At 36.7% G+C, this 27,439-nt stretch overlaps 1 protein-coding gene across 1 annotated transcript in view; it reads left to right on the forward strand.

Annotated features, from left to right (window-relative positions):
• LOC308068745 (melatonin receptor type 1A) overlaps window positions 1-26,913 on the forward strand; it is a 75,187-nt gene extending 48,274 nt beyond the window's left edge. The window contains exon 2 of the mRNA XM_080399896.1: window positions 1-26,913. Coding sequence (XP_080256022.1) covers window positions 135-869 — 735 coding nt within the window. The 5' untranslated portion in view covers window positions 1-134 and the 3' untranslated portion in view covers window positions 870-26,913.
• The last annotated feature ends 526 nt before the right edge of the window (window positions 26,914-27,439 follow it).

Raw genomic sequence — 27,439 nt, forward strand, 5'->3', positions numbered from 1 at the left:
GAAATGTGTTTGTTGTAAGCCTGGCAGTTGCAGACCTGGTTGTAGCCATCTACCCATATCCACTGGTTCTCACATCTGTATTTCACAACGGATGGAATCTGGGATACCTTCACTGCCAGATTAGCGGCTTCTTGATGGGCCTAAGTGTCATTGGATCAATCTTCAATATTACAGGCATCGCTATCAACCGGTACTGCTATATCTGCCACAGTCTCAAGTATGACAAACTGTACAGCAACAAGAATTCATTGTGCTATGTTGTTCTTATCTGGGTCCTAACAGTTGTTGCTATTGTGCCCAACCTGTTTGTGGGATCGCTACAGTATGACCCCAGGATTTATTCATGTACATTTGCACAATCTGTGAGCTCAGCATACACAATAGCAGTTGTGTTTTTCCATTTCCTGCTTCCCATAGCCATAGTTACGTTCTGTTACCTGAGAATATGGATCCTGGTTATTCAGGTAAGGCGAAGGGTTAAACCAGATAACAACCCCCGGCTGAAACCACATGACTTCAGAAACTTTGTAACCATGTTTGTGGTGTTTGTACTGTTTGCAGTCTGCTGGGCCCCTTTGAACTTCATAGGCCTTGCTGTGGCCTTCAACCCAGAAACTATAATCCCTAGGATTCCAGAGTGGTTGTTTGTATCTAGTTATTACATGGCATATTTCAACAGCTGCCTTAATGCTATCATATATGGACTTCTGAACCAGAACTTCAGAAGAGAATACAAGAGAATTATTGTCACTTTTTGTACAGCAAAAGTTTTTTTCCAAGATAGTTCTAATGATGCGGGAGACAGGATGAAAAGTAAACCTTCTCCATTGATTACAAACAACAATCAAGTGAAGGTGGACTCTGTCTGAAAATGGGAATCTTATTGTTACTCAACCGCATCCAAATAAAGTATCTGTTCTATTAGACCTACTGTTAAATATTATAGTGAAACATCTATTCTACACTGAAAGCACTTTGATAAAATTCTTTGCATGGTATTTGGGAACTCAAGGAGCCTTGACATACAGATCTTATTATACAGTGGTATATCTCTCATATAACACCACAATGATATCCTTGAGGGAATTGCAAAGTTATGCATGGATACTTTTTTCCCCCCTTGAATTGAGATAAAGAACTAGAAAAAGATTGAAACATAAGTATCCACATTGCATGGCTCAATAAAAGAAATCACAAAACTGTTCCTACCACTTTCTGCCTGCTTCTTCTGGCCAGGTTATGGTTCTGATTCTAAAACCTCTGAGAACTTCTTTTAAAAGATGGAATCAGATATTTATGAAATATATTAGGAAATGTGAAGTGAGAAATCAAGGTGACTGAAAAATCATTAGGATTTTAAACAAGTACCTCTACTTATATTGCTTTGCTCCTAACATGGACAGGATTATTCATTTTTTGGAGACTAAACCTCACCAGCCTTCCTAGGAATGGCATTCTCAATTGACTTCTCAATTTTAAAATAACTTTTAGGAGGAGAAATATACCCAACTGATTATCTTCAAAGCTACAAGGGCAGGAGAATAAACAGCAAGGAAAGAAAAGAGCCAATGATTCATCAGCTCAAGCTGTTTAGGCATTAAAAAGGTGTAGGAGGGTTGGGAAGAGAAATATAAAGAACCGTTCTTTCTGAAGAGACAGTAATCCATGAAATCAGGAAGTGCTCCAGAGGAGTTTCTGGGGAACTATGTCCTATAAACATAAGCGAGGAAGGACCACTATTTCTCACTCCTGTACAGTACAGGAGTTCTAAGCCTCAGTGAGAAGATTAATGTATTTAAGAGGAACTGTGGGTGAGGATGACATTTTTGTATGGTTAGTGGAATCTTAACCTCATAAAGCCCTGGGAAATGAGAAATATTTATAGGATGAGAATTTAACATTTTTCTCAACTTGATCTCCTGAGAATAACCTGAGACTATAGGTTATTTTTTAATCTGCCACATATAAGTTTTTCAAAATAATAATTAGGTGTTTACCACATGCTGATCATAATGTAATAACTTAGAGAAATTAGACACCTTTAAATAATAGAAAAGAGATGATGCTACTTATGATACTGGTACAAGGAGGAACACGTGAATCTCAGGACAGAACCTGCTATGTGGACATTCCACAGACAGCAGGCACCTCTTCGTTGAGGGACAGCATATTGTGAAGTGAGGAACAATAGCTAGACAGGCAGCCTCCTGCAACAATGAATCTGTTTGTAATCTGTATGTAATCCTCTGGTGGAGAAAAGCAAATCGCAACAATAGGATTCACCTTAAAATTGACCTTAAGAAGAAGGAGCATTTAGTTCTGGAAAGATGCTTCAACTGTCATACCTTTTAATGCTCAAGTGTTCTTACCTACACTGATGTACAAGTACATGAGCTTTTCCAAACCAATTCCAATAATTTCAACTGGACTAAGAATTTCTGAATAGCCATCAGGCTTCTGTTAATCTATATTAAAACATGGACTTTACCTAAACAGTTCATTTAAATTGTTACTTGCTGTACTGGAGATTTTCTGGAGCTTTTATGTTTTAGAAGCCAACAGCCTATGTCATATAATTCCTTAAACTGCATACAAATCTAACAGAGTTTTGGTTTTCTGGGATCATAGATCTATGTACCCTTGACTTAATAATAAACTAATAGGGAACAAAAGATTCGTATTTACTTGAAAACCCCACCTGACACTTTGTCAACTGACCAGTTTCTTACCTTAAAAATAGGTGCCTCATGTCAAGTTGACAATGGAACTAATGAATAACATTGTAAAGCCCTGGAGACAACTAGCAAGTCAATGCATTGCTGAGGTGCTTGACTCATCTTTGTTTACATTTGCAGTCAGAACCACTGTGTAAATAACCAGCTCTCTTCTATTGTGGTATCATCATATGATGCGATATGATACAACATGATTAACAGCATAGAGTATATCACAGCTTTCTTCACTGTGATTTCATCCTTGGAGGATGCTTAGCTCTGTAATTTTATTGCTTTATGTGTAGTGATTTAGAACTAGCAAGGGAGGCATGACCACCTTATAAGAAGCTTTTAATGTAAGAAAAAACTATGTTTAAATTCTTACAAAACTTGCCTTATTTAAAACATATTTTCAATGAAAATAATGTCTTATGATGTATTTAATAAAGTAGCATAAAGGTAGTTTAAGTAGCGTAATCATTAATAAAATTAGAATTCTCAAAGACCTTTCACTTGCCATTTCCAACAGAAAATGTACATGTTTATCATGTCTACATATTTATGAACCGGTTCAAGATACTGTATCCAATATAATGGGTTATCTGAGGTATTGAAATCCCCATAATTCACAAGTGCTAAAATATATTTTTGATGATAATGAAAATGGTTTGCTATATATAATAAAACATGTTATACCAAAGTTATATATTTTATTGAATAGACCTGTAACAAAAATGGAAAGCATTTTTCAGATCTGATATTTTGAAATATTTGTATTAAATCTAAATCACATAAATGTGCATGTTGGTGATGTTATGAGCTGCTAAATATAGCAATAATTTTAAGAAATTAATCTCTTGTTCTTCTTTGGGGGGAGGGAAGAGTGTTAGCCTTTAGCATTTAGTTTAAATTAAGATGATTAAAATTCTGGGCAATATCTGCTGCCCTCTTCAAATTAATTTTGCATTTACTGCCATTCTGCAGCACATTTTAGGTAAGGTTTGCAAAACCACTCATTGCCAAAGTGAAAGAATAATGTTTAACTCTATAGTAATGATTTCTTTTAATCAGATTCTATTGCTTCAAAGGAGTCAAAGTGATTCATGTAAGACAATCAGCAGCCTCGTCAGCTGCTCATTGACAATGAGCATGACAATGTAAATCAGTACCTCACAAGAGCAGACTCTTTATGGTCAACCTAAAATGATTGATGAAAATAATCATCCATTCTAAGGAGATGGAGTTAAAAACTTATCCAAAATTAATTGCTTCTGTGCAAGTGGATGAGCCATGACATGTTTTCTTACATTCCAAGCCATTATTTTTTCCCCTGTATGAAAGGCTAGCATAGCACAAATGCATTAGAGCTCTATCTGGAAGTTTATAGTGTACTTTTGTACTTCCTATCCATTTCTGATCTGTAGCTCTAATCAAGCCAAAGGACCTCTGTGAAGGAGCAGCGAACCCCCTGTATGTAACACTGAAGACTTCTAGTCTAATTGACCCTGACCTTATCCTACAAGAATTTATTTCTCATGTCAGAAACTTGATTATGTTGACAATCTGAATATGATCTTACCACAACACATCTTGAACCCTTACAGACAGATAGTTATTGGTGGTCATCTTCAATGCAAATTTCATGTTAACAAGAAAGTTTGCCATTATTTCAAACTTACCAGCACACAGAATATTAATGAATACATTAATATCAATTAACAGGGGATTTATGGTAGTTAAACTGTAATTGTATGCAACAATAATTTCATTTGGAATAGCTCACTTAAAGAGTGCTTTGCATGTTTTCTTTGTCCATTGGGCTAGTTGAACTGCATAGATATGAAGCAAATACATGTTATTTCAATAGGCATAATATATAGTGGTGATTTTACTATTTTTTTCCTTTTCTTATTTGTTTTAGAAGGTAAGTCTTTGAATAAGCCATAATAAACATACTATTGTAATCAATCTGTATTGTAGTGTATAAGTGCATCCTTCTATAATCAGTTAATAGTGCACATTTTTCTTCTTTTGGACCACTTTTGAAATGGTATGTTAAACCTGATTAATTATGACATAGTGAAGGGAACTGTTATTTCCCTTAAACTGCACTGAAAAAAAGTCATAAAAAAAGCTCATTAAAATACAATGTGCATGTACATATGTGGTTACTCAATTTAAAATAGAATCTCAGAAACTCTTCTATTTTAACATCTTGTTCACAAACTGTGGTAATACAGACAGACTTACACTTTAATTCTTTTCTAATAACTGCACTTTCTAAGTATCCTTAATACGGTTTACAAATAATTAAGAACTACAAACATCTGTCATTGTGTCACCGAGGCTTGGGAAATCACACATGCTGAAGCTGAATTTCTTAAAGAAAAAATACTCTTTTTTATAAGCCAGTGGCTTGGCTTATAATCCATCTACTATATCTTAAATTTTTCACCTGTGCTAAGAATTCTATTATGTGGTTTTATGAATTCACTCATTAAAAATATTTTTCCTACCTCAAATATGTGTTTGAGAGGTTGCAGTAAAGGATAGGGTGGAAAAGACTCACAGTAAAAGCTTTTAGAATTTTTAATAGAAAGAAAAGTAAATTCAGCAAAGAAGTACGTATATTAATAATGGTCACAGAAAATATTTTCCCAATTCAATAGAATACTTATCACACAAACCATCCCTATTACCAAACACTGACCAAAGTATGCATATTTTGAGAAGCATGTTATTCATAGTTGTATATACTGATTACTCCAAAAGTTACAGCCAAGCCAAACAGTATTTGAGAGACAATGTCTCATTTTCAGCTCACATAAACCAGCCCAGTTTCATTGATTCATGTCAGCTGAGGATTCTGGCATATTAGATTTCATAAAAATCAGCTATTTTACAGTATTACACAAGCAATGTATGTTTCATTTCTAAGAAACTTGTCAATTGTCAGCTATTCAAGTTGTGGGAGAATGCAAATTTGCCTGCTAAATATCTGCAAAATTAACCTTATCCAGTGGAACTCTCTCTGTGATTTGTCATTATCATAAATAAATATATAAAGTCAGTAGTCTTTTATTTTGCTTCATTCTTAACTGCAAGATAATAGTATCTATTTGGCAGAAAATTGAATCAATGCAAGAGATTTGGCCAGTCCAGAGACAGGAAGTCTATTTAGTGTTATTCTTTCTGCTTATATTGCATGTGTGCACAAGGGTTTTGTTTAATTGCAACAAGAATTTTACTTTTCATGTTTGTTTCCAGTTTCTAAAAGTGCTTATACTCAAATACATGCTCTTTGCTCTTTGACATGTACAATTGTTTAGCTTTTCATAACGTATCTAAAAGTCAGGGCAATACAATGAGATTATCACCTGTATGGTTCAGACCAAAAAGTTCTTCCACACAAGCTGTGTGCTTCTGTGGAGTGCTGTCTGTAAAAACCTTAAACAGGTACACAAAACCCAATTGCACTGCATCACAGCAAGAAGGTTCCCTAGGGCTAGCAAGCACAAAAATACAGCTTCAGCATCAGGGAATCCCTAAGCCAAAGATTATTTGAATGATACCTGGAGCAATTATCAATACATTCTTGCCCTGTTCTTATCCTCTTCCTCAGAAGAAACACTGGCCAAAGGATCCTGGAGTAGATGGACCTTATATCTGACTAACTACATATGACCTGGAAATGCAAAACAGAACTAATCCAGCCCAGTGCACTTCAGGAAACAAAGGGCCTGATCATAATTCATTTGTTTCAAGAAACTGGCAATGCCCTTCTTTTCCCCTAGTAACCAATAACTGCTAGTATAGTAAAAACCGTGTTTTACAAATATAGCACAGTCAGATCCTAGGGAAGTAGGGTAGGTCAGGATAGGACAGACCAGGACAGCCTCTCAAATTGCTGAGTAGGCATAGTAACAGCAGAAAAACATACGTGGGCAAGAATGACATCAAAATCATAATTAACTTTTATTAAGAGTAAATTAATAAGATACTTCTGTTCACTTTTGCATGATACAATATCAGATGCTTAAAAATTCACATGGAAAAACTTAATTAAGCCCTTTTTAATTATTTTTAAAGTTACATAAGACATTATGTAGATCTATGGATTATATATGCATGCTTTACAGCCTTCAAGTCATATAAAACGACGTCCCACAAACACCCTATTAAAGTAGATGTTTACATACAACATAAGGAAATACAACTACTATAGGCACATTAAACCAACTATAAAGCCCTTAGATCCCTAAACTTCTGTTTTGGAGTGGCTGAAAGGCTAATATGTCAATAACATTCAACGTTTCTCTCACCATAAATTTTGCCTAGATTAAAAGCAGAAATATTAACTGCTTCATTAATATTTATGTTCTCTCAATCAATTTTGATGTTATTGTGATGCAATTTTCCAGGACAACTCCTAGAAATAAATCTCTTTCCCAAATTAACCTTTCTCCTTTCCAATCCCAGACCACATGCTTTTGTTCCTCAGTTCCAACCATGATATCAGCTGTCCCTATTCCTTCTGACCATACCAGTGAGCGTATGCCATAATGTTCTTGTCTCTGAAATGTCCCTGCCCTTTTGTGATCTATTATGACTACTTGTGTTTTTTAAGGGTATTTTGATATCAATTAAAGACTATCTTACAGAAAAACTAAATAAAGTATTTTCAGTACTAGTCATCGTCAAGAATCTATGATTTAGTACAAGCATAACAATTTATAACATGAATAAATCTCCATGGGGTTCTATTATTTAAATATAAAAGTTACTTTATAGTCTTCAAAATAATTTTATTTCTTTTAAATGTGCATGAATCTCATTATTGCCCCCATCTTTTTCTCCACATGTCAAGAGCCCAGCTTCTGTACTGAGGGAGGAATTGGTCAGGAAGGGAAATCAAATTCAGGGTAGGTACCAATAAGGATTGAAGCATTTGGCAAAAAATGTGTCTGTTACCTAAGATTTTAAAGAAAGAAATTAGACCTTGTTTCAGGAAAAGCTCAGCAATAAAGAATAGTTAGTAAGAAATCATCTCTGATATTACCATCAAACGGCTGTTATGGGAAAAAGAGAGCCCATCTTATATATGCAACCAGTATTTTATTGCTAGTCTAATTAATGTTTTTATGGTCTCATAAAAAAATACGAGTTAGTCTAGTTAAAAATCAAACTAACAATCCAAGTCCAAATAATCTAATTATTATAGAAAATCCTTATTGATATGATTCAAGTCATGTATATGATGGCACATTAAGTATAGTTTTATACATAAAACTTCCTAGCATCTAGCCCTTTTTCCTGTTTATGCACTCACCCTTCCACAGTACATCTGGGTCATTTTTATGCTCCTATGAGTTGAGATGAAGAAGAGGCTATAAAGTTTTTTGCAACCCGTAAAGCCACCAAAACCCCCAAGCCTGAAGGAAAGGACCAGCATGGGTGCAGTTCCTGTGTGTGTAAATTTGTTTATAATACTCTTGGTTTGGTTCTGAACAGCACATCTGATGGGAGTAGTAGAATAGCCACTCCCTCATCCTACAGGAGACAGCATTTGAAACACAATGATGAGAGCCCGTAGTGAAAAGTCCTATGTTTAGTGGGATATTTTTTGTCATGGCAGGTCCAGAAGGTACAGTGTAGGCATTTTGTCATCTCAAATAGACTTAAAGGTCGGTTACGCAGATGTCTGCTATTAGTTGGGAATCTAAGGGCCTGCCAGTCAGTCTGGTCTTAAACAGAGCTCTCCTATCTCTTCTGTTGTTTGTGGTTTACTCCTTCAAGACAGATCTTGCATTTGGTTGCCATATTGCTAGAAAACTGTTGACTGGGATAGCAGTAATCAAAAGACAGAATCCACCTTACACAATTACTTCACTGATGTTAGGAATGATGTATTTTCAGAGCAATTAGAATAGTATCCTGGAAGAACTATCTAATCAGCAAGTTTCCTTATTAATACAGAAAAGCAACAATTCCATTTTTTCTGTTTATCTTCTCAGAATGTTTCCTTGATGTCTAAGAACTGTTTTCATAATACAAATAATACTACCTAATGAATTATTTCTCAGCATGTAGAAGAATTAAAATTAAAAATCCAACTGGTTGTCAAAGAAACACTTGAGTAACATTTGGATTGAAACTTGAAATAAAATATGATCAAATCTCAAGAATAACTTTTAATTATTGAGAATAATTTTTCATACTCTTCTTAGTTAAGACATTGCTTGCATATGAACATCAATATACTGAACAAAAAACCAACTGTCACAGTTTTTCACAGGTAAGTATGTATGTTCAGGAAGGCAAGCCAAGAGACTGTTGAATATTCTCATAAATAAGTCTGCAGAGTGTCATTGGGTCACATCTAAAGACAAATATTACAAACTGATGATCTAATCATAGTTAAGGGCAGAATAATGATAGTGTAGGCAGATGGAATGAAAAAAGTCCCATTCATAGTTTAAATACACAAATAAGGAAAATCATAGCAGTGTCTGTAGCCACACAAAAGCATTCTGAAACAGGAGTTCAGTTTCAGCCTCATCAGTCACTTTGTTTTTCAGTTTTCTTTTTCAGCATCACAACCTTTGAGCAGTGGTTCATGATACTGAGAACAACCATTTAGCATCTCTCTATGACATTCTTGGTTTAAGTTCTTCCTTCTATTTTGGAAGAATAAAATGTTAAAGAGAACCCTGATAATGCATTCCAAGTATGTTTGGATACAGCTAGGTATACAGAATTGTAGGTAGCTATGAAAATTAAATTTGCATTCAGTAAAAAGTAAGTAACAGCCATAGGGAATGACTAAGGCATTTGAAAAATCATATATATTACGTCTATTTTGTCAATACCAAATAACAAACTGAGCTATACTGAACTGTTGGATTTGTATTTCCCCTGTTACCCTATTTTTCATTTCATTTTGTTCAACCCTAATGCTTTTTGTCTGGTGGAGATATCAACATAAAATTTTGGCATGGACTGTGCATATGTGTATGTCTGTATTTGTGTGTGTGTGTGCATGCTGTATGGAGGTGGGGTATATCAAAGTCTTATAAACTAAACCAGTAAGGTAAGGTTACTTGTCGTTACCAATAAGAAAAGAATTACTAGCTGCTGTATGAAGAAAAACAGAGAAGAATAGCTGCTACCTCATAAATCACCCTGTAGCGCGTCTCCCTTTTCCCTTAGCCTGATTTTATATATGCTTGTCTCTGCCAGCTTGAGGACAGGCTGTGACCACCACTTGGCTACCTGTTCCAAGGTACACCTCCTCATCTGATGTGTTGCCCTGCTGTGCTTGGTACTAGCAGAAGCCCCATGCATACTTAGTGCAAGAGGGAAACAACTCTGAAAGTTTTTGCTGGTGTTAATGAAGTCCAGGTGAGCACAGACCACACTAACCCTCTAGTAAAAACAACCCCTGTTTCATTTTACCACCTACTAGTCCTAATTCTTTCCTTTCCTAGGCAATAGAGAGCACAATTGCTAATACCAGTCATCAAGGTATTAATGGATTTCAACTGAGTCATGACAGTAGATCCTGTGAAGTTTTTTCTTACTTTCAAGGCTTGCAGCAAATCTAATTGGCAGAATTTCTTTACTTTTCAGACTTGGAAATTTAGAATTTTCTGAGTTTGCGGCTTCTGGAGATGAACTAAAATAGAATGTAAGTAATTTATACTAAAGTAACACCATTCCTTTTGTTGAAATTTCCTATCTCACATTTATGTCAGCATACCTTGCAGGTAAAGAAAGTTTGAATTGGTTGGTATTTGAAGATGACATCTGAATGAAAACTTTTCAAGTGTTATCAGTGAATTTTATCCAGTTGTGATAGTCAATACTAGTCCAATTTTATTACAGAAGACTGGAGGACACTGTGGTCTCATTCAGATGAAATGCCTCATCAGGGCACCACTATTTGCCTTTTTTTAAAGGACACATCATGAAAGAATAGATAAGTTATGTCCAAATTCAAGCCTGTGTTATTATATTCTTGCTGCCTAAAGGTCCCTCCTCTGTTCTAGAGCAAACCTAGTATATTTTTCCTTTCATGTACTAAAAATTTGTTTAACATTGATATGCCTTGCTACTCCATTGCAACAGGAATTACGCTCCTGGGATGGCTATACTTCAGTAATAAATGACAGAGGCAGCACAAACTGTTCCTTTAACCAGCCATCAAATACATATATGCTTTTACTTGCAAGCAGTGTAGGATACATTCTCCCCACTCAAATCCACATTGTGAATTTGATTTCTTTCTGGAAAAAGAGTGAGGCTTAAACGGAATTAAAAGGAATAAATTGCAATTGGTCCCCTGGGTCAGTTTGCAAATTGGAATTGCCAGCCCTAATTCTTCACAAACCATGAATCAAAATCACACAAAACCCTGAGAATGGTATTAAACAAAAATATGATTTCAAATAAAAATAAATATTGTTTACTTTAATTTGCCTTCCATTTTCAGGTCTTTAAGGTGAAATCCTATTCATATTTTCAATCCTTTCTTAAAACCTGGAGGATTAGATGTTTACTTTTTCTTTTCCAGTGAAGAGTGATATTCTCCTGTAACTGCTTGTAGTAAAAAACATCAAATATCATAACCATGATGAAATCAAAAGACCTATATTACCATACACATTTGAAAACCATGGAAAGTGCTCTCCATGTACTTTTCCTATACTCAACAGCACAACAAGAAGCTTTAACAAACTTCAGTGTTCCTTTATCATTTGAATGCAAAACAGCTTTTTAATACCTCCACTCTGTCATTCTTTTCATCTATTATTTGCAAATAATCCTAGGTAGGATCAGACAGTGTCAGGAAACCACAGTGAATGAACTACATGTATATCATCTTTACTGAAAATCGTATTGGCATTCAGTATGAAGGAAAATTTATATATTAAAATACAATTAAAATAAAATAAACACTATTCCTCAAATATTCCTAAAACATTAGGTATATTGAATATATTAAAAATATTTTCTCATAAAAAATAAACACAGATGTTATTCTTCAAACTATTTAAGTCCTTTTTCCCCTTATAGAATTTCTAATCCTGTTTTTTTTCCACCCTGAATATTTGTAATAATGAAAGAGGCAATTCTACATCAAAATTCACTCATTTTGATTATAGATCCTATACATCCTATAATGCCTGCAGGGCATTGTGAGCGTATTCCAATTGGAAGACCTAGACGAAAGGCTTAAGTTCAGCTAGTTCATACATCACTTCCAGCATGTGCACAATTGGATGAGCAAAATACTGATGAAACTTTCTTTCTGTAAGGTCTGTACAACCTTTTGTACAAACCAAGAGAAGCAGTTCTTAGTGGTGAACAGCCTTTCAGGAAGTATTTACTGCAAGTCAGACACAGAGGTCTGACTGTGGAAGCATGAAGGTACTTCAAGGCTCTACATAGGGACAACCCTTAGTAGAAGCCAGCAGAGAAGGCATAAGTGCTAGTATCATATGACAATCTTGTGAATTTGGTTTAATAAAATCATTCTGAAATTTACAGCAGCATACAACTCTTGACAAATTTTATCAGTACTCTTCTTATATAAGAATTCCAGGTTTAGGAATTATTTCTAAAAGTTTCAGGGTTTTAGAGATATCAGTTTCGATGTGGATCAACTTAGCACTGCCTTTACATTGTCTACAAATTAATTGCTTTGAAAATTAAAACCCAAACAACCCAATAATATACAGTAATTTCAAATATGGATAACAACTGTTGGATAAACTTTTGCAATCTTAAAAAGTATACATTGTCATACACATATAAAAGAAATAGGGGTTTAAAAATATAGGCACATATTAGAACTGAAGCAAGAATTCAAAATAAAACAAAAACAAACTCAGGATGCCTTCTTGAATAAAAACTATACTTTTACTCAGTCTGTTTTTGACAAAGCCTAATTCTGCTATGGGGGCAGACTAACGTGCTTAAGACAGGTAATTTTTGCTTGATTATTGACACTAAGATGCAACTACCTGCATTCATGAAGCCAGTATGATTTTTTTCTAGTCCTAAGCAAACTCTCAAATAACTTCCTTAGCCTTATTTTTCTTTGTGAGAAGCACAAGACACTATTTTTATCCACTCACATTCCCATGGATAATTGTGTTCTGTGCATATTGTAGATGAGAAGCCCCCAAGCTCTTGCATAGGACTTTTCCTGAAATAACAAGGGAGTGAGCCATGGGCTAAGTAAATTGTTTCGGCATGCAGCCCATAACTACAGCCTCTCCAGTATGGAACTGCACATGAAATTCTTATACATCTTATGTGCAGTTGTTTGTTTACCTGACAAATGCATACCTATACGCACAATATAGTAAGCACTGAACTCAGTAAGATTCTTGCAATACAAATCAACTTAATCGAGGCTGGAGACATACCAAGTACAGGAGTGTAATAATTAATCTGCTGCTTATTCGGAAGTTCAAACTCCTTTAAACTAACCTAATCACTAGAAGTGGTTCTTAGACCTACTGGTATTAAACTGAGGACCCCTTATTCTTTTGTTTTCTCTTTTTGCTAATATATCCATGCATTCCCCAACATACTTAAACCAAGGTGCTTGCACATCATTCTCCTACTCCTTTTTTGCTAAAATATCAGTCTGAAAATATCCATTTAACTGCAACTATCCACATGATGTTAGTAGATCAGCTATCCAAAATTAACTTAAAACTTTAAAAAAAATAATGAAAATTTAGCACTTTCTCATTATTTAGTTAATATTGTAATTGTTGCAATCTTAGTTTTTCCTTAGACATTATTAATAATCCCTCTTCATGTCACACTGTAATATGTCATAAAATAAATTATAATATCTTTTTTAATTTTCTGAATTCTTAGGAAATGTCAATAATATGCAGGATCCTAAGCTGATTTATGTGAAAACTGAGGCATCGGTTTCTCAAGTGTTTGTGTTTGAGTAGCATTACTGCAGACTTTTGGCTTGGTGAGACTTCACTGTGACCACATGAAAGAACATGAATTTTTAAAAGCTTTCTGGAATTTACAGAGCCTGCGTAAGTTGAATATTCCTAATGTAGAAAACGGTGGAAACATCTCTGTGAGTGAAATTTTATTTACTGGAGCTGAGCAAATTTTTGCAGATGTACATTTAGGACTCAGTTACGATAAACATATTTAATATGCTTTCTATTGCCTGTTTTAATTCAAGTAATTTTTTTTTTCCAATGCGTTTGGCCAATGTGCAATCATTAAACTTATAGCTCATATTTCCATCACAGTATGACATACAGACTAGAGTGCAGAGGACAATTACTTGTTTAATTTAAAGTACAAGGTTAAAAATTTTCTGGCTTAGAATGCCTAAGAAAACTAGCTAAGTTCAAATAACGACCATATGAATGATTTTCTTTTTTAAGATTGACTGAACAAAAATTAAAATGCTTTGAAAAGTATAAATGGCTCAGTTTTCATTTCCTACAAATGTATAGGTACCATAAAAATGCAAAGCACTACTCAGAATGAAAAAGACAACTCTGTTTGAGTCCAGGGATGAGTTATTTTGATTCCAGAATGCACTTACATTTAACGGATAGCAATTATATTGTGTATTATTTTTTAATACAAGCCAGCAAATTTCAGAAGAGCACTGGAATGATCCCAGACATCTAAATTGTTAAAGTGCACTTTCCAGAGGCCATGTAAAACATTACCATTGCCAGTCTGCCTGTAACCACATACATTTGCTTCAAGATGTGAAGTATGCACAAAAAATAGCAAAGTTTCATGAGCTTGCTGCTCTGAAGGAAACCAAACTTGGGTAAGATCTCATGGAAACTTATTTATTGCTGTATTTCAGTCTTAAGGTGAGGCACACCAAGAAGCCTCAGGAAGCACCATAGGAAGGAAGGCCCTCCAGCTCTCGTATCTTGAACCCTCCCTGTAAGGAATGAAGGCAGTGGGTTGATCAGCATTGATAACATACAGCTCGGCCTTGCCTCAAGGCTGTGGGTTGATTGACATGGACAATGTGCAGCTGTAGCTCGTTCCCACTAAGTAGTTAAATAGCCCCGAGGAGTGTGGGAGAGGGTGTTGGATGGAAGAGGAGCGGTGTGGTTTGGCCTTTGGAGGAAGGATAGTAGAATCTGGCTGACAGTAAAAGCCTTGTTATCAGGCCTTTATCAGTCTGATAAGTTTGTTTGTGCTGTCCTAATCGGTGCCCCGCGTGAGGTTAACTGAGTTGGACTCTAACTACAGCAACTGGTGCCCAATGTAGCTGTGACAAGTGGGAGATCCTGTGACCCATACCAGACACTGTGAGAGGTGAGTCGTTGACAACTAATTGATATGGGTGTATGCAATATTTGTCATCCATCTTAAGTCAAATTACAACTCCTCCCTTGCTTTTATATTGTAGCAACACTGAGGTAGCAAAATGATAATTCAGACCTATGGGCCAAATTGGGTTGCTGGGGGGGGGATAGTGGCTCTTTCTACCCTGGCAAAGCTTGAAAACTTTGTCTTTTCTTAACTTGGCTCTCCCACCACTGGCTGAGGCTTTCTCTTTTGTGCAGTGCACCACAAGGTAAATACATTGCATATATCACTACATATACACCCTGCAAATGTAAGTATGTGTGCCACTGTGGAGCGTGGGCATTGGCAAGCGTGTTTAGTATTTTAAAGGCTGTGTGAGAGCTTCTGCGGACTCTGAGGGGGTGGCTGGCCTTGGGGGGTGCGTTAACCCCAAGCAAGCACACAGGGTGCAGACCTCCGCCCCGGCAGTCTGTCACCACCTCTCCAGATGGCAGCTCCAGCTCCTGCTACAGCCTGAGCTAAAAGCACACAGGGAACCGGCCCTGTGAGTGGCTCCAGGCCCTCAGCGAAGAGCAGGCAGAATCTAGCAGGCACACACAGTCCCACCCAGGTACAGGCCCACAAAGGCCTCAGCATATGAACAAATAATTACCTTCCTGCACTCAGCTGTGATAGCACTCTTTTGGATTAGCTGGGGAATCCCTGAAAGCTGGAGGGTATTCAGAAATTTACTTAAGCCAGATGCAACAGCTTGCCTGGCGCTGCCATGTCAGGCCTCCCTCTGCCAAGAGCCCCTGTCACTGTGACAAGTGGGACCCCAGCAAAATGGCTTCTCCTCAGGCGGCTGGGGATCAGGGCTTCCTCGACAGCCAGCTACCAGGTAGCTGTTTAACAGCAATTCCCCACCCCTTGCCCAAGTGCCTGGTGCCCCTATCCACCCAAAAACTTGGACTTCAGCTACCAATGCCAGGAGTCTACACCAGGCCTTTGCCTTTTACCTTGGACCAAGATGGCTGCAAAATGTTCCTGTGCGATGCCTGGTACATCTGTGGTTTGCATGAAGCAGAAGAACATCAGGATATTAGGAAAAATAAGACCAAGGCTTTTTTGCGGAGTGCTGGAGAAGGTGAGTACTACCCAAAAGTCAAAGCATGTTGTATATCCACAGGCATGTTCTGAAGAGAAGCAGTAAGTAAGGAGCACAGTCCATGGAGAAGGGGGTTTCTGCTTGATGAAGCCACAGGCCAGGCAATGGCTTATTTATAGACATTTCCTGGGGGGGTTGGGATGTGTGTATGTGTCAGGAATGTGGATCTCAAAAATATATGTTTAGTCTGTTATGGAAGACAAACAAGAAGGCAGTTTTCAGTTAAAGTCCTGCAGAACACAGTAGGCCAAGCAGAGCACCTGCTGCTGTTTCAGCCCAGAGGCACTCTGATGAGCCAGCTGTGACTGACATCACCCCTGCTAAAGCAGGAGCTGTGGCTAGATTAGAAACAGAAATGTCACCTCTGGCACCCAGGCACAGTTCTCTCAGCACTGGTGAGCGATGCTGCAGATGGCTCTCATGCCCCTGGTGTATGCCTGCTAATGTCAGCACTAAGGTGAGGGTGGCAGTGTTTTGTGCTGTTAGGAGAGCTTCCATGCCACATCAGAAGCTCTGTGTCCAGACTGCCAGGTGAAATATGGCCGGAGAGTGATGACATGCAAAAGTGGCTGGACATGGACTAGAGAGCTATACCAGCAGAGTCCTCGACCTGCATGAGACAGACTGATTAGATAAGGGACCTTTAAGGCTTTAAATTTGTTCACCTCTATTTATCTATTAAGTTAGTGTGAGGAGAAGATGGGTGAGTTGGTAGGAACTGCAGTGTGGGACATAGTTGCTCAAACATAAAACAGATGGTTGGTTTGCCTGTGGTTTTATCTGCAGAAAAATGTGCACTCAACATACTTATATTATTAGCCTTATGCCAATATGTAGAAATCGGGGGGGGAGGGGAACTTTTGAGGAAAACAAACTCCAAATCTATAAACAAATTCTTTATTTTAAATATATCTTACAAACTAGGAAGAGCGATTGAGATGCTATCCAACACCTAGGAGAACCTACAGTGTCACAGAATTTGCACAGATGCCTTGCAGTGGGAATGGCTCTGGGACTATATTCTCAGTTGCTCCCACGAATCCTATTCTTTGCTTCATTGTGTGCATCATCACCATTAGTTTGCATAAAACTGTCATTGTATTTTTTGCAACCTCACAACTATCATTATAATAAAATGGACCATCTGTAGATATCACATAAGGATGTGTCCCTGCATTTAAGATGATGACTAGGAGGTTCATATTCACAGGCATTTACAAAACTTCATGTATTCTCTTTTCATTTAAAAAAAAATAATTCCCATTATATCAGGGAAGGCTATTGTTATTCAAAATGTATAGCTGTGCATTACTGCAACAAGGGTATTTATAATACACCGTGTAATGCCATATAGCTGGGAGAAAAATAATTCCGAACAAATATCACAATTAATTCAAAGCAAACAGGTTTATTCTACAACAGGTACCTCCAGATTTGGAGCTGCATGCCAACTAGAATTTTCAGATTTCTTAGTTTTTCTATCCAGTATGCTTATCAAGGGGACATCTGGAAATGTGTCACAGTGCAATTTATAGATGTTCTAATCTACACAAATACTTTTTGGAAGCCATAAAGTCCCTTACTGCATTTGATATAATGACATGGTCATGCATTCTGATTTTGAATGAGTTGAACGAGAGGATGGCTTCAATGCATTGCAGATCTGCCTGTAATTTCTCTAATACTTTCCATATCATGTTGTTCTTGATATTTTTTATTTGGATTTCTGAAACAGCATCAGAAGTATTAAAATGAAGCGACAACTGCATTTAATTATGGCAAGGCTGATGTATCTGCAAAGAATCTTAACTGAGATTTTAATTTTCTGTTGCAATACTTGCTGAGAGAACATGATTTCCTCTGGCTTTTTTGTTTTACATCCTTCTACTGATTTTTCTGCTGTTTAAGGAAACACTGTATTGCATCTCAAATCAATTAGTTAAAATATCAAGTGCTACCAAATAGTTGCTTCTGGTTGACATGTTAAATTGATCTGATTAGTCACATCTCGGTGTTGCTGGTCCTGAATTGTGAATCCAGGCAGTTCTAACAAGTATTCCCTGTGTACATTAAAGTGTTATTTTCAGAAGTTTCAGCTGCCTTTTTCATATGAGCTTCTTGTAAACATGGCCACTAATAGACACTGGTCAGAGGGTAACTGAAGAAAACAAATAGAAATAGAATATGGCTACAGCTGAACAGAAATCACTTAAATATTCAGGAAACTATCAATAGAAAGTGCTGGTAAAATCCGCCCAGCTCTAATATCTGATTGACTTGGGTAAAAACAAAAATTAAATCCTACTGTGAAATATTTTTTTTAAAGTTACAACAGCATTCTGGGACCTCATGTCAGTTATTCCAGAAATCCAATTTATTGCAGATATAGTGGAGGCTCACAGAAGAGGTAAACAGTTGCTGTGGTGAAAAACGCTATGGGAGTAACTAGACAGAGGATAGGAAAGTTATGTGTTCATATTATTTGCTTTAGGATATTAATTTCATGCCCAAATTAAAACCACGTAATGGTATTTGTATTAGCTGTGCTTTAGTGCAAAACCAAATAACTTTGTTATTATGAGTTAGCAGTTTTTCTTCTTAGAGGAAATAATGAAAAGCCCTGTTTCTTGGACATATAAGCAGATGAGCCATCACCATAGCAACCAAAGGACGTATCCATCGCGTCATTCTGTCAAATGGGTCCTGCATGTGCCTGCAAGCTCACATTCCTTACTTCCATCTGAAAGTAGGTTTTAATCCTGCCATCCAATAAAATCAATACTCAGTAGGATGTTTTCTGTCTGCTAAAATGTAGAAATAGGAAGCTACTTAAAGTATTTTTTGTCTTAAAGGAACAGCAAAGGTTGTTTATCTGTCAATATACTGAAAGTTAATGAAAAACAACTAATAGGAAATTTGTTTGCAGGAATGCTAAGGTTCCACTTTACTCTTTCTTCTGTTAGTGGTTCAGTCATGTCTTTGTTACAGAGATCTATCACAGGTTCTTTGGACAGCTTCCAGCAGTGAGTCTGGCTTATTTAAACACAGTGTTTCTCTCCTAGAGTTATGAAAGAGGCTTTGATTTCTCCACCAAAAGGAGGAGAATCACACTGCAAGCATGTTTTATAAATCAGACAGCAGGAACCAAACACATATTGCATAGTGTTAAATGATCATCCATTTCCCTTGCAAACCTTAAAACAGGATTTTATTTTCCTATTTTTCCTGTTTTCAAAAGTTACAAATCCAGCTTCCCTCCAACTCTAAAAGGTCATTTTTACCTTGCCTCTCCTTTCCTCTTCATCTCTCTCAGATTCTAACCTTCTCTACATCTGCCCTGTAGTAACAACCAAGACATTTGGTCTCTGCTTTCCTGGTCTAATTCCCAAAACAGTGAGGCTGAGCTTTCCCAAATGTTACAAAACCAATGATGACTCACGCTTGTGTGGGTTCTACATTTTACCTCAAAGTCAGCTCAGGTTCAGTTTCTGTAAATTAAATGACTACTGCAACACTCTCTAGGACAAAGAAATGAACTGTTGCTTCATTAGGTAGATCTGTAGGTAACCTTTTTACTTAGTTTGCTAAATGGTTTGTGATGCGTACCAGTGGTGCCTAAGAATAATGTGGAAATCTTCACTGAAATCCCAAGTCTAACTACAGAGTGATCAGACTTCAGACTCCAGGATCACTTCTCTCCATGCATCAGTATGACAGTTATCAAAGATATGGAGAATAAAAAATTATGATGGAGACAAGGCACCATCTCGGTATACTACTACGTTAAAATCATAGAATGGTATACCCTCAGGATGTGCGGCTCCAGAATCTGACCTTTTTTCTCCAATAATGCTTTTGTCAGTCTTTCCTGAATAAGTCCTGCCTGAATAAGACTGAAGAAGGTATATCAAAATTGTGCTGTTTTTCTGTCTCTGAAATACACTGTACACTTTAGGTTTATAAAAATGTAAAATGTAGTAAAATGTACATAAAATGTATCAAGATTGTATACTCAAGTGAATTAACAGCCATATGCAAAAGTGATTTGCAAAATGTCAACTTGCCATAGTGGAATACTGGTCCTGAAACCCTATCTAAACAGCTTCTGACTGTCAGTTTCAGTTAAACTAGGTGGACTGCTAGTTTTCCAAAGCAGATTACACAGAATCACACCAGTGAAACTGATTTCTATAAATATGGGAGGTGAGTTTGGCAACCTCCTCTAAAAAGAAACCAGACCAGCCATAATGTATACCCTTCTTTGTTAGGTGTCATTAGCAAAAAAGAAGAATCAATTCAAGTATGATGTCTAGCAGTTCCTTTCTTAAAAATAAAACATACTGGTTTTTAATCCTGAGCCAGAAACTTTCCTGTGTTAGGAACTTCACCTCTAAATCCAAAGAGCAAATGTTTTCTTCTCAATTTCAAACTAGTTAGTAGTTACTGGGAAGATGAATACCTTATTGAGGAGTGGGAGGTAAATAACTGCTCTCATAAAAAGAAATCAGCAAGGCTAAAAAAATGGATGACAGCCTGCACAGTTTGTGCTGGCTTGGTTACTTCACAGTACTGTTCACTTACACAGGACTCCCTTATAATTTCATTTAGGCTGCTTCTACCATGAAATCAGATTCTCCTTAGCTGCCATCAGGCTAGGTCTGCCTAGTTCAAGGTTTGTGCCAGCAGGTGTGCCATATTTCTTCCCAGTCTTGAAAAGTTGTCACCTCACACTAAGGGGACACTAGTCCTTCATCAGAGACATCAGCCTTATCAGTTGTCCCATTTTACAAATGCTGCCACTATGTGCTGACCTAATAAAATTTGTTCCACCTGACTTCTCTGCTAACAAGTCTGGTTCAGCAGAGCCATTTTGCCTCATTTTATGAGTTCCTGGTTCACTTGCATTAAGTTTCTGAAAGTCCAGATGCAAGTGGAAGCCTGGGCTATCATTAGGTCTTGATTGTGCTTGATCATTTACTTGGCCTTCCTCTGAGTTTATGCACATGAACAGAGTATCAGTTTTTCAGAGTTCCTATTAATCACCTTATCTGTACTTTTAAAAAAGTTATCTTGGTTAAAAAAATTAATTATATAAAACCATCAACTCTAGGAGGAAGGACTGCCAAGTCATCTTTATAATCCAAATGCTTTGTGTTTAGGAAAAAATAGATCAGTGGAAAAAATTATTAGCATTTTGAAGGACACACAGCATTTTTCTGAAATGTTTTCTGTAAGATGTGTTCTATATAGAGCATCAGCTATTAACTTTAAATGCAAGTGTCATGTCTTTTCTGATGAAATACTAAGAAAACATATCTGTGGCTGTATTTAGAAAAAATAATATTGCAAATTGATTCAGATATACTGTTGCTTCCCTTTTTTTCTTAGATCTGTGGACATTAAATCATGTCAGTTTCCATTTGTAAGAATATTGCATATATGTATACCCAGATTTAGGCTGTAATTTATTATTGGTTTATATTTAAAAGCTGATAGCTTCCAGTGACCTGCTCAAAGCTGTCGCTTTGCTGTAGCAAGTGCAAAATTTCAAAAGGTAAATGTAGCCCATGTGCCAGTGACTTCCAAAGGATGTGCTGTGGTATATAGTGTGCCATAAGAATAGTAGCGATTTGGCAGCACCCTGTGTGCTCTGCCATGTGCTTTTAGTATCTTTCCTTAAGAACCTGATAGAGGTGAGCAGTAGGGATGCCATGTGAACAGCCCGTGCTGGCCAGGCTTGGGGCAGTTTGGGAAGGTCTTTGTACTGCCAAGTTTAATCTAAATTAAAGTGCACTCCAATACAAAAAACTTGGAATATGTCACCATGGGCCAACAAATCTGCATAGGAATTGACAATCTTCTTATTTTCAGAGACAAGTTAATTATTTTAGTAATATTTCACTGCCCTGCAACTTTCAGGCAGCAAACAATGGATTTCTGGCCACCCAGCAGGCCAGGTAAGGAGAGATTTGGAAACTGTGGACAAATAGCTTGTACACTTATCTACATAAATAGGTTATATGTAAAGATTAGGTTCTACCCAAGATGCTGATATTGGTAGATCTGGTCACTAAAAACATAGTACATGTGTGTAAACAGTTTCTGGTTTGCTTTTTGCTAAGTTTTTGGTTTGTATGCTGAAAACATTAATTAGGATGAAAAATTAAAATGTTACATGAATTTGCTAGTTCAATAGAAACAACGTGAATCACAATGCTCAGTCCATTGAGCCATCACTGGTTTTTTTAGACAAATAATTTAGTAAGAATGATTAAAAACATTTTAAAAATCCCAAATCCTATGACTGGATCTTTTAGGCCTAGCAAAAATTATGGATCAGTAAATATTATGAATATTTAGCCAGTTCCACTTGGTTATAGTACCTTGATGAGCCTGCCTGCATATCCCTTTGTGTCACACTATTAGCTTCCTTCCAAATGTTCACAATAGAAAACACTTGGAAATTTGTACAAGTATATTTAAACTACAAGCAAATAAAACCAGGAATTATTATTGTATAAGGTGATTTGTGTTTATAGTTTGCCTGCTGGCATTTTCTTGAAATGCCTAGCATGCTTTCCAGACATGACTATAACAAATGCTTTTCTTTAGAACTTGTTTTCTAGGTTTTCTTTCTAGAATTAACACTTTTCATTTAGACTCTGTTTTCAGGATGTGTAAAGTTGGCCGTTAGTTTTTATTTGTATCAGAGCATTCAGAACTTGCCTATTGAGGCTGAACTGGAATGCTGATGATGGAGAATGCTGAAATGGAGGTGGGTTTGCATAGGAATTCCACAACTGGACCATCTTAGATATGTTTAAGTATTTGAGTGTAATCTAGTAAAAAGTAGTTGACAGTGTAAAGTTCATGCATATCAGTGGTATATACCATGACATTTTTTAAAAGAACAATATTTACTACTTTCAGAGAAATTTAAGTTTACATTTAACACTTATATTGTTGGCCATTATGAAGAAATAAAAGGGCCCCCAGGGTAGTCATTCATAACTTACAGGTTTCTCCTGTGACCCAGAAATGAAGCAGTAGGTACATTGTCTGAATTAAGACTTTCATCCATCATGGGCATCTCAAAAGCTTATCTTTGTGGTTGAGGATCTCAGAGCTTTTGATACAGTTCTTTTGTTCTACAAACTTTGGCTCTGCTGACACTGACAGTGGGACTGAGTGTGTATATCCAGCTTCTGATGGCTGTGTGGCTTAAGTTGTATGCACATCAAAACCAGTATAAGATGTTCTGAAATTTTGCAGAAGATACTGTGTTAGAATAATCATACTTAAATTGACTTACTCCCATCCAGTATGTCCTCCCCTTATCCTCCCAAAACTCAGTTCCAGTGCTAAGATCCCAGCTTTCTCCAGTGCCAGTAAGAGCTGCAGCCTGCAAACTGTCATGATTTAGTTAAATTTGTCAACTTCCATCTTTGCCCATCATTATTCATACTGGGAGATGGAAATCCCTGCAATGTAGTGTAGATGGAAACAGATTAAGTGCAGTAAATAAAGCCTATGGTAATAGTTTATATTGATGCAATCTTTTCTCTTTTGCTTTAAAAATGTAAAATACAGCTCAAATGAACAAGCACTGGTTATTCATACTACCAGTGTTTAGCAAGCAGGTAGTCCCCAAAGCTGCCGCTAACAGCAGAAAAATTATATAGCCTGCCTATAAAAATTGTCAAGAACAGTTCAGCATAATGAATACTCAGATATGTAACCAGACATGGAATTTAGGTAAACTTATTCTTCACATTCAATTCCTCCAACTAGATAACTTTTTCTAAATACAGTTCATCCAGAAATCCATAGGAAGTGGAGAATTGCATATCTACATAGGAAACCAGAGAGCCAAGTAGAGCTGGAACATTTAGCATTAAATCTTTAGCCACATGTTAATTATCACATTAGATAGTATTTTTTCATCATTAAAAAAACCCATAAAGAATAAAAATTACACATATTGCTAGTACTGCATAAAGAGCATCTGATCTCATAAAGATTTTTTCTTCACAATATACCACTTCAATGGATCCAGCAGGGAAATAGCAACAAAAACTAAGCAACTAGAATGACAGTGGAAACATAGTACTTATTCATCATGATCTTCAGTGCTGTAAGATGTCACCTAGAGAATTTCTTCTAAGATTTTTCTTTTTGTAACAAGGTTTTACCTTAATTTCTATTCCCTACATGTAAAATGCAGCTTTATTGGTTTAAAGTACATGACTTCTGTACCTCTCTGTGTAAAAGACCCTTTTAAGAGAAACAAAGTACTGCCTTGCCTTGATCACAGGTCTTTGGGACTTATCCTGCATGTTAGCCAATAATGTTGTTGTCAGTGGTTTTCTCTCCTTCCCCTGGGTTCCTGTAGTTTCCTGCTCTACATGCAGAAACTTACATATTTCATTTAAGTAGATCTAGCATTAAATCCTCTATAAACCCACAGACTGCCAGCACCTTTATGTGATATATTTAATGTAATTTTCACCTATTTTTGATGTTTGTTTATCTGATCTGATAACCTGATATCATGCAGCCTGGCTAAGATAAGAAATAATTGCCTAATAGCAGTAGACCATAACCTAGTAGTAGTGCCTAGAGGACGAGGCTGGCTCCAAGACCACCAGCTAGAATAAACAGGATTTCAGGACATTTGGCATTGACTACTAAAGCTAAATCGCTGTTATACTGCATCACAGAGAAGCAAAGATTTGCTCTGGTGTAAGAACAGTTATACAAATGCTTTTCTTTATAATTAGTCATAGCATGAAATGAATGAAGAGCAAAACATGCTGTCCTTGTGTATAGACAGGGCCAAATAAGGCACCAGTCATCCAGTTACTTTCTCCTTTATCTTATAAGATCATAAGTTGTGAAGTGCTGTCAATTGCACCGTGAGAACGGTGCACATTGGTACACAATGAACACAGTGGTAAGTGTTCTGAGTTAGCACAGTGTCTAGGAATGTCTTGCCCAGAGGTCTTGTACTTTGAATTGTGTATGTATGTGTAGTCTACAAAGTGCTAAATATTATGTATTCATTCACTGAAAAATTAACCTGCAAGAAGAATATCATAAATACTTTTAGAAAAGCTTATTATCTCCATACAGCTATATACTGTAGTATGTGTCATCCTCTTGGGCTTCTGCACCTATAGCAGCTGCCAGTAAAAGGATTGTAGCATACAAGTTGTGTCCTCATTAGAAGTGTGGTATATTGGATGGTCATGGAGAAATGTCTGAAATAATTTATTTTTACTTTGCATCTGTAAGTAAAATTGGAAGTACAATTTTCTTTTTAATAAGTTTCTATCTTTCTTTCATTTAAGTGCATTGTGTGATTAGTTGAAAGAAATGGGTATTTTACCAGACAGGGAACTCGATGGAATTTCAAGTTCAATTGCTTTGTCTGTGGACTCCTAAATCTTGATATTCTTGATAGTCTGATTCAGCTGCCTGCCCCACCCCCCCATCAAATTGCATCACATGTACTTTAGGATTTGTACAGCATATTGTAGCAAAGGCAGGCATACAGTAGCATAAAGAAAGAGGGTAAAGTGCTCAATAAAGTACATGCTGTGGAAATAAACCTCTTAAAAAATAAACTACTCTTCCACTCTGTACATTATTTAACAAGGTAAGGCACGCTGGTTGCACCACCTTTGCTATGACTTCAGGTTGTTTCCCATATTGAGTCTTTTCTGTATATGATCCAAAGAGACGGGATTTGCAAAAGCAAAGGGATTTCAGTATTTGTAGATAATGCAAATTGTCAGACAATGCAAAGTATATTCCCTAGCATGCATTCAGATGAGGTTACTTTTTCTTGTATATGGGACATTGCTACTTCATCACTTTTGTCTACTGAAGCTAGGCCATAAGCCTGTTGCTCCATTTCAGCACAAGCAGACAAGCTTTCAACCTTTAAATGCTTTTAGACTGAAATAGGCCTCCAATTTTCCACATTCTTCATACACCCTTTGAAAAGATAATTGGCTCACAGTAGTGTGAACTACATGGCATAGATTGTCATGTATTTGCCTTGTTTGTTGAGGATGGGAAAGTTGCCTGGCTGAAAGAAATAGTTTTCATCTCCTTTTGTCTTGCCTCAGGAATTTTAGTGTCTTTGTCATAATTTAAACTTCAGGTGAAACTTCGGATTCCCACTTCTGTAAAAGAAAACACTTTGCAATACTACCTATGTATCTCCCAAACTTCTATGACTGTCTGTTATAGGACTAAGAAAGCAACTTCATGAGTACTGTAATTTCAAATATATTTTTCTAGCATGCATGTATTTCATATCGCAGCTGTAAAGGTGTTATGTCATTTGCTATGTACTGGTAGCTGACTTTCTGTGTAATTTTTATTAGTATTTTCAATATCAATGCTTATGTAATTTACTAATCTGCTTTTGAATTTTCTAGTGAACAGCATTTCAGACATGGTTTCCCCATGCTTATGGTGAAATATAATGAATTACAATTCCTTCCTTATTCTTTTTTTTTCTTGTCATGATATGAAAATATATTACCAGAATCCTTTCCAGTTTTTAAAGAGATCTGAAGATGTAAAAAAGCTGGAAATGCGGACAGCTGCCAAATTATAGTCTTCTTGAGGACTTTGGAAGAAGGCCATCTGGTGCAAATACCTCTGCCTTAGTGTTCAAAGTAGTAGGCATCTAAATGCTACATACCTTCCAAAATGAGCTTGTTCCTGTAGTAAGGCAGGGTATCTGTTTGAAACTGCACAATGCAGAGTTTCTCAAAGGGCTTGCATCACCATATTCTGCAACAACATTTTCATGGCTCCACATTTTCTGAGAAAGAATTAGTTTTATTTACAACACAAAACATCCCTTTTCTACCAACAACAGTACCAGCTTCCAGAGGCTTTCCATTTCCAGGCATCACACTCCACTGATATTTCAGAACACATCTACATTATAAAGCTAATGCTAGCATAGCCATGTTGGCATAAGCTCCTGCTGGAGATGCAGCATAGGCTGACAGGAGAACCTTTTCAGCTGTCATAACACTACCTACCCTGCATAGCATAACCTAAAACGGCAAAAGCACTTCTGTATCAACATATGGCTGTGACAGACACCAGGAGGGCATTGATATGCTGTTTTGATAATATACAGCTGTGGGCTGGCTTCAGGGGTGGTGGGTTGGCTGATGTGTGTGCTGTGGCTGGTTCCTGCTAAGTAGTTAAATAGCTC

This window comes from Falco punctatus (assembly GCF_963210335.1).
Source record: "Falco punctatus genome assembly, chromosome: 1".
In the NCBI taxonomy this organism is placed as follows: Eukaryota; Metazoa; Chordata; class Aves; order Falconiformes; family Falconidae; genus Falco; species Falco punctatus.